Source organism: Mastigoproctus giganteus, chromosome 2 (assembly GCF_048544385.1).
Source record: "Mastigoproctus giganteus isolate SK-2022 chromosome 2, ASM4854438v1, whole genome shotgun sequence".
Lineage (NCBI taxonomy): Eukaryota > Metazoa > Arthropoda > Arachnida > Uropygi > Thelyphonidae > Mastigoproctus > Mastigoproctus giganteus.
In genome coordinates this window covers 175,085,853-175,098,554 of record NC_143576.1, presented here as the reverse complement: position 1 = coordinate 175,098,554, position 12,702 = coordinate 175,085,853, and the positions used below count along the sequence as shown (strand labels likewise).

At 37.6% G+C, this 12,702-nt stretch overlaps 1 protein-coding gene across 1 annotated transcript in view; it reads right to left on the bottom strand.

Annotated features, from left to right (window-relative positions):
* Positions 1-8,243, bottom strand: part of LOC150089765 (S-adenosylmethionine synthase-like) — a 43,456-nt gene extending 35,213 nt beyond the window's left edge. Inside the window, exons 1-2 of the mRNA XM_090368793.1 lie at positions 8,069-8,243; positions 592-669 (exon numbers count right to left, since the gene is read on the bottom strand). Of these exons, the coding sequence (XP_090224919.1) occupies positions 592-669; positions 8,069-8,231 (241 nt within the window). The 5' untranslated portion in view covers positions 8,232-8,243. The remainder of the gene's footprint in view (positions 1-591; positions 670-8,068) is intronic.
* Positions 8,244-12,702: the final 4,459 nt, after the last annotated feature.

Below are 12,702 nucleotides of genomic sequence, written 5' to 3'. Positions count from 1 at the left end.
TTATAATAATAACTATTATAAAAATATTATTATTAGTCTTATTAATATTATATTTTTGAATGGCGGTGAGTGCAAGAAAAAAGTTTTGCTTATTTAAATTTTGATCTAAGAGAGCTTCATGGATTTTTTTTTTTTTTTTTTTTTTTTGCCGTTTATTTTGCTTAGCAGTCACTGCCAGAAGTGATAGTAGATGCTGAATCAGCTGATCACATGCAAAGACTAAAAAGTGCTCATGAATTTTGCTTTACTTTGAGAAACTTTCCATATGCCGATGACGCAGCTTTTTGGCAACGCTATAAAATTATTTTGATGAAGTGGGAAGTTATTTGATGATAACATCCTTTTGATATAATAGATTTATAAACTAAAACTGAAATATGGGATGATTAGTTTTGAAAGAATCGTTTTTTTTTGTATTTTTTTTTAATTTAAATCATTTACTTGATAAAGTTAATGAATTTTCCAGTTCTCATATGAAGTGAGACGAATCTTGAAAAATGTTAAATTTCAATTTATGAAAAAAAATTTAAATTGAGGAAGATAATGATAAAAATCCTAAAGATTATTAGTAGAATATGAGATTATGCTTACCACAGGCTACCTTGGCATCTGGATCTTGTTTAAGATGGGCATCTAAAATGGCATCACTAATTTGATCACACAGTTTGTCTGGAACAAATAAAAAGTAATTTTTAGAAAATACATAGACCTTTATTTTTCAAATAATACGCAGATAATAGCCAGTAATAAACAATAATGTTATTGCGAAATTTCATTTAGTGTGGAAAATTTCATTTCAGTGTGGAAAAGCTTCATTTCATTGCGGAAAATTTCATTTCACTGTGCGTTTTCCACACTGAAATGAAATTTTAGTATGGAAAAGGCATGGTTCCTGGAAATTCAGCTTTTCGTACACCAAACCGACTTACCACAGAACACGCGCACTTTACAGACATAATATATACAGCTCAATAGGTATATCGTGATGCGCCAAAAACTTTACAACAGCATGGCGCGGCCGAGTTATTCAGGCTCAGTAAGGGTTGCACAGTTTCCTCTATTATGTCTGTACTATTTAGTTTACTCAATATATTAAAGCCTCAAACACGTCAATTAGGTGTCCTCTCAGGTGCCTAATTTCCAGACGCTGAAATTTACAGAACTCTAGTTTTTCTTGATAAGAGTATCCTAATTAATTTTGTTGCTCTTCTCTGCACCTGTTCCAACAGATCCAAATCCTTCATTCTGAAGTAGCAAAGCCATTCGAAATATTTCTGGAGATATTTCGGATAAATTTTGGCACTGTTACCAAGCAATCTGAGTAGCACTGTGCTCTCTCATTAGATGGCTAAAGCAGTATTGTCTTTAGAGAGAGAGAGAGAGAGAGAGAGAGAGAGAGAGAGCGAGCAGCTGGGCATCATTGGACGGCTAAACATTACTAGCGACAACTTGAATTACTTTTTCAAAATGAGAAACAATAATTTCCGTTGCAAACTGAAAATCTAAAGTTCACACTGGTTTCCAAAAAGTTTAAAACAGTTCTGGGATGCACTTTTCATTTTTATGAAAGAATAAACAAATTACTAGTGGAAAAAGCACTGCTCGATAAAATTAACAGAACAAAATGTTTTTCATGAATATTTTATTGTGAGCAGTGCCTTCGAAGGCGAATATTTGATACAACAGGCATGCTGGCATTCAAATTCCAAGTATCCAATAGAAATCAATCTATCACCTTACAGAGCATGAATAATTATGCGAATTATTCATGCCTATGAAAACACGGGTTGCGGCTTAACTTCATTCCCGTTTTTTGGCTTGCTCAGTGGGATAACCAGATCGTCAGTACTCAGGATGGCAAATCGTCGTTGTTTAGATCATTGCTTCTCAAACTCATGGTGTCTTGTCAATGATATACAGGAATTTTTCTAGCAGGGATAAGGAGGTGATTATTCCCTTGTATAAGGCAATGGTCAAGCCACACCTTGAGTACTGTATACAGGTCTGGAGGCCTCATTTCAAGAAGGATGTAGAGCTGCTGGAACGAGTACAGAGAAGGGCAACAAGATTAGTGAATGGAACAAAGGGTTGCTCTTACGAAGAAAGGCTTAAGTTTTGCAAATTACAGTGTCTGGAGACTAGGCACCGGCGAGGTGATCTGATAGAGGTGTATAAAGCCTTGAATGGGTTGAGCTTGCTCAATGCCGATGTGATTCTTCGTCTTGCTCAGAATAATCACCTGAGAGGGCATAAATTCAAATTGAGGAAAGACAGATGTAGGACAGATGTGTTGAAATTTGCCTTTAGGCAGTGGGCAGTTGGTTGGTGGAACAGACTTCCATCCCTTGTTGTTGAAGTTGATAGCCTAAATTAATTTAAGGCTCAGCTGGACAGGTATTTCGAACGAACAAAGGGGTGAAATGGGAGTGGGTTTTTTTTTTTTTTTGGCTGATGCTGCATAAGCTTGCTTTCTCGCATCATATGCCTCTACTAATGCTAATGTTAATGCTAATGCTAACTATCTCTAGTGAAGGACCAGTTTCTTTTATTTCCAGTCCGTCACGGACCGGACGAATCGTGGTCCACCGGTAACGTCTGCGACGAATTTCCAATTCGTTGCGGACCGGTAACAAACAGTTCGAGGACCACACTTTGGGAAGCACTGGTTTAGATCATTCTTTGAGATGGCGGACGTTGGACGACTTGAAGCTGGGCAGCCGCAGCCGGAGGTGGCATATTGGTTTAATGTGTCACGCAGTGTCTCTCGGCACTATGGACACGGGGGTAACCCTTGGTGCCGTTTGACCCTAAACACACACTATGGACACTGCCGAGTCACGGTAATCTAGAACAGACTGCTATTTAGCTTTAACAACAAGACAGACCCCTACGATGTCTTGTCATCAACTGACCTCGAGGTTGTTGCGGCAACAGGTGAAAATGTTTCCAACTGAACTGACACAGCCTTCACTTTCCACCCAGAATTGTTTCAGCATTTTTATGAAATTCATTGTGTTCTAGTAGGATAAGCATTTCGAATAAATAAAAACTCTATTCTTTGCCTTGAACTGAACATTGAAATATGGATACTATTACACTGCAAACGTTTAAATTTAAAAGGAGTCACTCAACTGAAATGTAAAATCTAGTGAATTATTCCTGTAGCCATCCATAATGCCTGTACAATCACGTGTGTCTAATTCTTGTGAAAATTTCAATTCGGTCTTTTCTTAAAAGTTCACTTGAGCACTTTTAAGACTCAACGGGATTTCCAATGTGCCACATCAGCGACTCACTTCTGACTTCTACGAATGCCTTGTAAGTGTGACGATACTCAGTGCATCTCAATTGGAATAAATGTTTTTTTTTTGTTTTTTTTTGTCTCAAGTTCCAGGACGCTAAATGAAAAACTTGCCAAACGCCATATAGCTCTAATTGCAGAACTCAAGATGTGCACTCAGGAATTGTGAGGTATTAATAATCGAACGTTATCAGATACTAATTATGTTATTAACCATTACATATTACGCTGCATGGTGCACTGCACATGGAGGTGGGCTGTGAAAATCATGGTCTGCATCCGATGTTTTTGATTACCTTACAATAAACTAAAAAAATATAATGTATTGGAATTGCATTGCATCGAGCGTCCTGGGACTTGGGGACACCCTGTAGAATAGGATATAACCGGTTTCATCCGATATACATCCATTGGTACTAATATTTTGAAGCTTTAATCTAGTGTATCTCTTCGTACTAAACCTTTCCTTCTCTGCATAATCTCTAGGATAAAAACTTTTGTGAAGACTCCCTCGTAAAGTGTATTTTTGCTGCATAATTTCTTTCGACTTGAAGATATTTTGCTAAGTTGTTTTCGCTGGTTTTTTGCTAACCGACCTTGGACTCTTTGATGTCAGTTATAGTATTATTCTAGAATTGTAAACATTGTGCAATGCGGTGATTTTGTAATGTTGTTTTCGGAATGTATTTCGACATTGCTATGGATGTGAATGTTTTGTAATATTTGTTGGGTTGATGGTTGTACTGGGAGCATGACTTGCTCGCTATACACAACTTTATAATTATGTAATATCAGACCACGACCAATCTATTATACAATTATCAAAATCGTTCTTGAATATATGAATTGTTTGCCACCACTAATATATTTGTTCACAATATTGGCCTTTCATCTACTCAGATACATCATATATTATTCGAAAGTGTCATGAAAATCTAGTTTATGATATTAACCAGAATTTTATTAATTAATTTTAAATACGAAATAAACTGATCAGTTTTCGTAAATGACTAACTGGCTTTGTAAACTAGGAAACTGAAAGCATACCGATAATACACTGCTCGACAAAATTAACAGACCAAAATATTTTTCATGAATTGTGAACAGGGTCTGCCGAATGGGAATATTTGATATTATAGGCATCCTGGCATGCAAATTCCGAGTATCCAATAGAAATTAATCTGCCATCTTGCAGAGCCACACATTATACAAATTATTCATGCCTATAAAAACACGGGTTGCGACCATATCACTTCATTCCCGTTTTTTGGCTTTCTCATTGGAATAGCCACATCTCCAGTAATCAGGATAGCAAGTCATCGTTGTTTAGATGATTCTTTGAGATGTGGGCCGTTGGGCGACTTGAAGCTGGGTAGTAGGCGGAGGTGGCACTTTGGTTTAATGTGTTACGCAGTGTCGGCTCGACACTGCATAGCACATTAAATCATTACAAGAAGAGCTGGCCAAGGTCGCCCGAGGGCTACGTCAACTAGAACTGGTCCCTATCTGGCTTTAACAGCAAGGAACCCTACGATGTCCTGTCATCAACTGTCGCTTGAGGTTGTTGCGGCCACAGGTGAAAGTATTTCCAACTGGACGGTTAAGAAGTCTCAATTCAAGAGGATTCTACGCAAGGAAGTCAGTGGTTTGTATTCCATTAACCCCATCTGCCCGGGTTCGAAGCCCGTCGATGACGCGAGGAACTGTAATGGGCTTTTTTCACTCTGTGACTGAGTTGGTCCGTCTCGGGCGTAGATAGCAAGATTTTTTCCCCCCAGAAACTAGTGGTTTTCGTCCATCAAAACAGGCAAATCGATCAGAGAACATATGCGATTTACAGACATAATATATAAATGGGTATATGTAAGAAATTACGGCTAATATAATAATTTGAATTTGAATTTTTTGAATCCCATTAGCCCAAAACCACATGTTTTACATTTTTATTAACAAGCGGCCCCTAGCCAGAAACTGGCAAATCCGCTATATACATCTTATATATACAAACCTCAAATCACAGCAGAATTCGTCGAAACTGGTGTCATCAACACGTGATTTGGAGCCCTGACAAATGGGGTACAGTTCTGTGATTTGTCCCGTTTTAGCCTACAAACAGAATCTGGAAACAAAGAGGAATGCGGTAATATCCCTTCAACAGCAGAGAAAGGGACACTTACGGTGGGTATGGTGTTGTCGTGTGTGGGCGAACAATGATCAACGGTCGCAACTCTCTTCATGTTTTTGATAGTGATACGGTAACTGCGCAGAGGTACAGAAAACAGATCCTCGATCCTATGTGACACTTTTCAGGGGTGCGGTTGGCCCAGATTTTCTTTTCATGCACGGCAACGCCACTGCCCATAGAGCTTAAGTGGTGGAGGAATATCTTGAAACTGAATATATCCAACGACTGTCGTGGCCAGCACGATTACTAGGCTTAAATCCGATGGAACATGTGTGGGACGCCATTGGGTGTCACATTGCACTCTGATAGCCAACTTCTCGGTCACTTGGTGAGCTAAGGTCTGAGCTAGTGGAAAAATGGGATGTGTTACCACAGAATCTTATAGACACCCTTATATCGAGCATGTTTCACCGGTGTCAGGCCTGTTTAACCGTTAGAGGGGATCATACGCCGTACTGGTGTCATGTGACCATATTTTCGAAAATCTTGTATCGACTTCTGTAATGTGACCTTTTTGGTCATTTTTACAGAATCTCTATAAATGTCCCTTTTAGCTGAATTGTGAGCAGTCAGCGAAGTTTCTCGCTGACTGCTCATTTCGTCGCTATGCTATGGTACACCAGCATATCAAATACTGTTCCGCTTCATTGCAAGCTGCACGAGTTACACCATTAACAGAACACGTTTTCTACGTGTTCTGTTAATTTTGTCGAGCAGTGTAGCTTAAATGTTCCAAACTTTCTCCTTAAATTGTAAGTTCATTTGAGGTTTCTTTGTATTTTTTAAGAATAAATAGCGATCCTGCCTGTGAGTGGAAAGGTTTCCTTCTGCTAGAGCCTCCATTCCTGAACACTATCCACTTCCTGCAAGCAACTTGGTGATTACGAAATGAGGTCCTCGTGGGTAGCCCAGTTGGTAAATTCGCCGTCTTCCCCACACCAGTGGAAAAGACCTGATTTCAAGTCCCGTCGATGACATGAGGAATTTTATGGGTCTTTTTCACAACGTGGCTGAGTTAGTCGGTGTTAGGCGAGATAGCATGGTTTTTTTCCTCTTCCAGAAACTCTGGTTTTTTGTACAGCCAACAGAAAATCGACCTCAGAACAAATGCAATTTACAGACAGTATACACGGAGAATATGGATTTAGTTGTCGATGTTCCTAAAATTCTACTATAAAAACAACAAGATTACTAAATGAGGAATTTATGAATGACGGTATTTCCTGCGTTATAATGATATGTGCAGTTTATATGGAATACAGATTATTTAATAAGTAAGCTGCCCTGTGAGACATATAGCGGGTTTCCTACATTTTAATCTTTGGACTGGTATGAATTCCTATTTTGTAGTAGACTGAAAAAATTCTTAAAAGGCTCTTTGAATCAACTCTGTAGTTAGTGATTGATACGAGTTCAGGAACACATACAGATACAGACATAATAATAAATGAATGAATACCAGTTAATTATTCTTCTAGATTCATACGATTACAGAAAGTTCATCGCAACCACAAACCACGAGAAAGAACAACGTTTTTATTTGCATCAATAAGGAAGACTGAGAAGAGTCGATCTAGGAAGATCGTCTACCAAGTGTACAAGATATACCGAAATCATAAACCATATTGAATCAAAGATTATCAGCCTCCCCCAACTGGTTACTTAAGTGTAAGAAAAGGCAATAGTAATAGCTAGCATCATAGCAACGAAATATTAAAACTTGCGACAAACATCATTAAATCAACAAATCAATCGATCTAATGAGGTGTAAATAACGCGATTAAATTGAACATCGTAAAAATTTATGATATATCAATATGTCAAAAAATTTATAATAAAGAATTTTTCTAATTTAATCATAATAAGAATTAATTTTATAAGTATACATATCCACTGAATATATTGGCTTCGTGATTCTGTAGTATATGTATATGAGAGATATGTGACCATAGTCATATAAGCGATACCGAAGGAATCAGAACCTTTAGTGGTGCTTTAAGTTGGCACATAACATGAATATATCGTGTGAAACTTTCATAATCGATCTACCAATGTTCTGTTAATGCCCTTAACAGAACACGTTAAGGGCATTAACAGCAATTATCACACGAATTATATGGTTATTGAGTAAATAATATAATAAGTATACTTACAGTAAAACTAAAACTTCAATACGAAGAATAAGTCATTTTATTAAAACTGCCTTGATACACTCAAAGTAATCTTAGTGAATTTTATGCGCAGGTCTCATTCAAGTTGCAATTTAGTTTTTGTATTTGAAAATTCCATTTCAGAAACGTAATTCTTTTTACCCCCCAAAATTACGTTTTCTTTCTTGAATTGGAAAGTTTTCCTTAATTATTTATTATCCTTTTCGTTTTTGATATTGATATATTAGTGTACCTCTGTCAGTGGATTGAGGTAATACAGTTTGAGAATTCCTGCTTTTTTTTGGGTGAACAATAGATAATGGGTTTTAAAGCTTAACGGGAACTGTATTTAAAAATAAAAGGCATTAAGGACAGATGGATTTTTAATGATTATCATTAATATATAGATATACAGAGAAATCAAGAATTTACCTGAATGCCCTTCGCCGACAGACTCTGAGGTAAACAAAAAGTTTTCACCCACACCATGATGTTCGCGAAGTCCATCATGTCGATGTAGATGATGAATATTGTTTTGTTCCACAATGTTGTTCATTTCGGGATCGGAAGGTATCCTTGCGCCTAATGTTGCCATCGCTCTGCTGTATGTGCCACTATTATACGTAAAGTGAGGTCAGCACACTGTTTAGCTTTAGGTTAATGGACAAATGCAGACCACGTGTCTTCCGGTCTCACCTCCCTCTTTTGTACAGATGCATATTGAAGGATGATTTTATCGCTTACTGCGAAGTTTTTTTTTCTTTCTTTTTTGCTCGCATTTTATCACATGATGCACTTTTCTTCGCTTCTGATTAGATTAACAAGTAGAGAACATTCAGTTCTAAAGGAAGCGAAGGACACGACGTCAGAAGATATTTTCTAAAGCATTTTGGAGGTCACAGTTCAGAGTTCACATAACCGTTTTAATGAATATTTTTCTGAAGCCAATGCCTTTGAAATCGGTTAGATACTAACTCTAGTTGTTTAAACTTAATATTTAATATGTTTTAAACTATAATGGCAAGTGAGAATAGTTCCAAAGACGCTTATAATTGAATTTTTAAATTTTAATTCAGCTGTAGTTTACAATTGATTTGTCTGACAGTTGCATAACTCACTCTTTTTCATTGATCCCAGAAAAACAGACCGCACAGGTCAAGCGGTTGTACGCTAGCGGACAAAATTAAAATAACGCTCATGAAATCAAAATAAATTTCGCAGAAATACGCTTTATCATTATTTATAAGTTCATAACAAAGGAAAAACGTTAGACCAATAATAAAATAATTATGATAATTACATCATAAAAGGAAAAAAATTCCTCTTATTACCTCTGATGTCAGTGCGGGGTCTCGGAAAGCTAATTTAGAAAAGCTAATTTTAATTAAACTAATTAAAACGAGAGCTAATTTTTAAATCCATGGGAGTCCTTGGAACTGGTTGCCGGATTACAATTCGCAAAATGCCAACCACCTACAAGTATTTCAATATCATAGGAACTGGTGCCCTATGACCCAAAGGCCACATTTTTTATGGTTCTGTACTTGATATTGTTTGAAGTGTACTTGAAATAGGTCTACAAAGCTGGAATAACTCACAGGGTAAACTTTACTTCCTCCTGCTGAGATCGACTGAAGAGGCTTTTAAGAGTAACCCTTATCTCCGATGGGATGAACAAAGCCTCTCCAACAGGTGACAAGTGATGAACCCACTATACTCTCGCAGAAGACGCTGGAAAGGCATTCAAAGTGATTAATGATGGACAGTAGTAGAGAGTAATCTTTTGGAGAATATTATAATCTCGTAGAATGTAGATTTTATTATTATCGTTCTCTGAGAACATTCTCCTAGGATGTTACTTATTTACCCACGTTGTTGCGTGATGTCATTTGCAAGTGAAATCATCGAATTACCTATGACAACCTTGAAATGACAATGGATGTTAGATGTCTCCTTTTTATAGGCGAAAACAAAGTTATCTATTTATTTTGACCACCCTCTGTATATGCATTATAGAAGATTATATATAACAGAACATTTTGCTTCCACAAATATGCTCTTTGGAAGAATAGTGGATTCCAGTTTGAAACCTGTAGATAACTCTAAGAATTTATTGAGACCCTTTCAAGCGAGCTGAGTTCGACGTTTTCTTAGGCGATGGCGTATGGTTTTTCCTTCCCTGGGAAAGATATACTGACGCCTCATGGGATCAGTTGTTTTGGAACTAACTCAGAACAATCTAACCGAATCCAAAGTATTATTATTAATGATGCAAATAGACTTCCAAGTTTCGCACGATTACCTGTCCGAAAATAACCAACCGTTAAGTTTATTAAAATTAGCAAACCGATGTACATCGTTGGCCTTTCCATTCTAAAAGTTAAATAAGAGACGGATGGGCGTTTCCAAACACGATTATCTTAGAAGAGGTTTTAAGAAACTGAGCTGTAAACATGCCGACTTAATTTCTTAATACACATATCGAAACCCTGGGTTTCGATATGTGTATTAAGGGTACATGAATCATGCAATGGTGCGTACAGAAATAATGAAGACTTATTACCTATATTGCAGCATGAATAACAATAAGATATATTTCTATACGTGTAAAACGTGACCACAAATAGCGATGAGTGATGTCCGTGCACTGAGTTTAGATTTAACTTTTTTGTTATCCGATGTGCAGATATAAGCTAAACTATTGAGAAAAAGACAAACGGAGAAAGAGATTTTAGACAGAGAGAGACAAAGAGGGAGATTTTAACAGCAATCCAACATTCGGTTGGCAACATGCCATAAGTACAATCGTGAACCGGAGGGCGAGCTCGATGGGGCCTCTCGCGCGCCCCTTGTTAAATTTTTGACAATTATCCGATCGTCTTCTTAAAAAAAAAAATTATTTTCATAAAATATAATAGAGAGTTTAACCGTGGGGATAACCCTCGGCTGAAATTCATCTCGAGCGAGACCGTTGTTAACAAATTGGCAGCACTCCCTTGAGTGTAGAGCCTTGATAGAAAAGTATTTGCTTACCACCAGAATTGAATAAATTTACTATTTTATAAGTGACGTATTTTTGAATTACACAGGCAGACAATGAGATATTGATCAAGCCAAAAAAGTTATTAAAGTTACGAATTAATTGTATTAAAAATGTACTCTGCAAACAAATTATTATGCCATATTTTATTACATCATTGGACAATATTTTATTAATGTGGAGCCTCCATGCAGACAGTGTTGCGAAAAAAAGTTTTTCTGTTTTTCAACATGAGCTTTGTAGGATGAGGCAAACAACTTTGAATGTGCTTTGTTAAAGCTCAAGGAAAAGCATAATAATGTGATACGATGATCACGGAGAAGCGTTTTTTAGAAAGGTTACTGAGATTAAAGGAGGACAAATCACCAGGGTAGGAGGATATATTGTATATTCAGTTATATTAAAATTAAAAACGCTGCATGTGAGAGTACCAAATCGTTGGGAACGTTAATAAGAGAGTCATTAGACTCCAGGAAGATCAGTTTGGACCAGAGAAATGCTTATGTCTCCCAGTGGTGGAGTTGGATAACTATTGGTCAATGAGTTCGACTTCAGTTCTGCTGTCTCCTAGGATTGCCACATCGATCAGTGTAACTTGCATCTGCAATATTTTAATACCTGTTTTCAGAAATGTTTTTCAGTCTTAAATTCCCATCAGTTTTTTTTTAAGGTTCGTGCTTTTTGCAGAAGTTACAATAAAATATTGCAGCAACTTATTATTATTATTAACGTTTTTTTTTTCATTATGAGATTTTTTCCACCCCATGACGGATACCGGTATCAAGCGCGTGGGGTGGTTGGTTGTGGCTGGTTAGTATTATTATTGTTATTATTACTGTTGGTCAAGGAACTCTCTTACTGTCCTACAGGTGTTCAGGATGACGGCTTCTAGAGTTCCATGTAAGATTTCTTTGGGAGACCTATTGCTGTTCGGTTCTTATGGAGGCTCTTTGGCATTGGATGGTTGACACGGTGATCGGAATGGTCATTACTTGTTCCACACGCAACATTTCTTTACTTCCTGTCTTAGTCTGTGTACCTCCTGATCTTTGCTTCGTAGGTTTTCTGGAGGTTGCTGGTGTTGGGCACCGCTATGTCGATCAGGTAGGTAGCCGTTTTCATCTGTTCTGTTGTACGGGATCGTCTTGTCCGATATTACGGCACGGTCCCAGTATAGTCGGTGAACATGCATTCTGATTAGTTTTTCTGTTTTGCCGAATGAAAAATATGGCTCCGTTAGAGGGCGATAAATATGCATAGAATGCATAGAAGTGCGACCATGGCAGTCTCTCCAAATCAAACCAGTTGGCCTTAAGTGTCTTTTTTTTTAATACGGATGTTCTTCTTGTATCGTGTTTAACGTCACCCTCAGAAACCAAAGCCATCGTGGGTAGCATAGTTAGTAGGATTTGTCTTCACCACACCGGGTGGAAAAGACCTGAGTTCGAGAACCGTCGATGACGGGAGGAATTTTTATGGGTATTTTTCACAACCTGACTGAGTTAGTCGGTCTCAGGTGTGGGTAGTATGATATTTTCTCTTGGAAACTCGGGTTTTTCGTCCAGCTAACAGAAAATCGACCTCAGAATATACGCAATTTGCAGACTATATACACGGAGCTTAGTCGTTGATGCTCCTAAAACCCTATTACAACAACAGAAATCAAAGAATGGAAACGATGAACATCACGTTTTGCGTAAAGCAGTGGCAAAATGTCACCAACAGCTGATGGGGATGAGCCTTTATTTCGAGCGCAAACATTTCGATTGCTTAAGGGTTTTAAAGAGGGCAGAGAAGATGTAGCAGCCGATCTTCGAAGTGGACGACCGAAAACTGCCTGTAGTCCTGAATCAGTGGGCAAAGTGCGCAATTGGCTAGCAAGTCACAGCTGATTAACACTGAGAATACTATCAAGAGGGTGAAATGTGAATAAGGAATTGGTAAAGTCTATAATTACAACAGACTTGGGAAAAATAAAAAAAATGTGCGAAGTTTTTTCCACACTGTTTGCGTGATGAAGAAACAC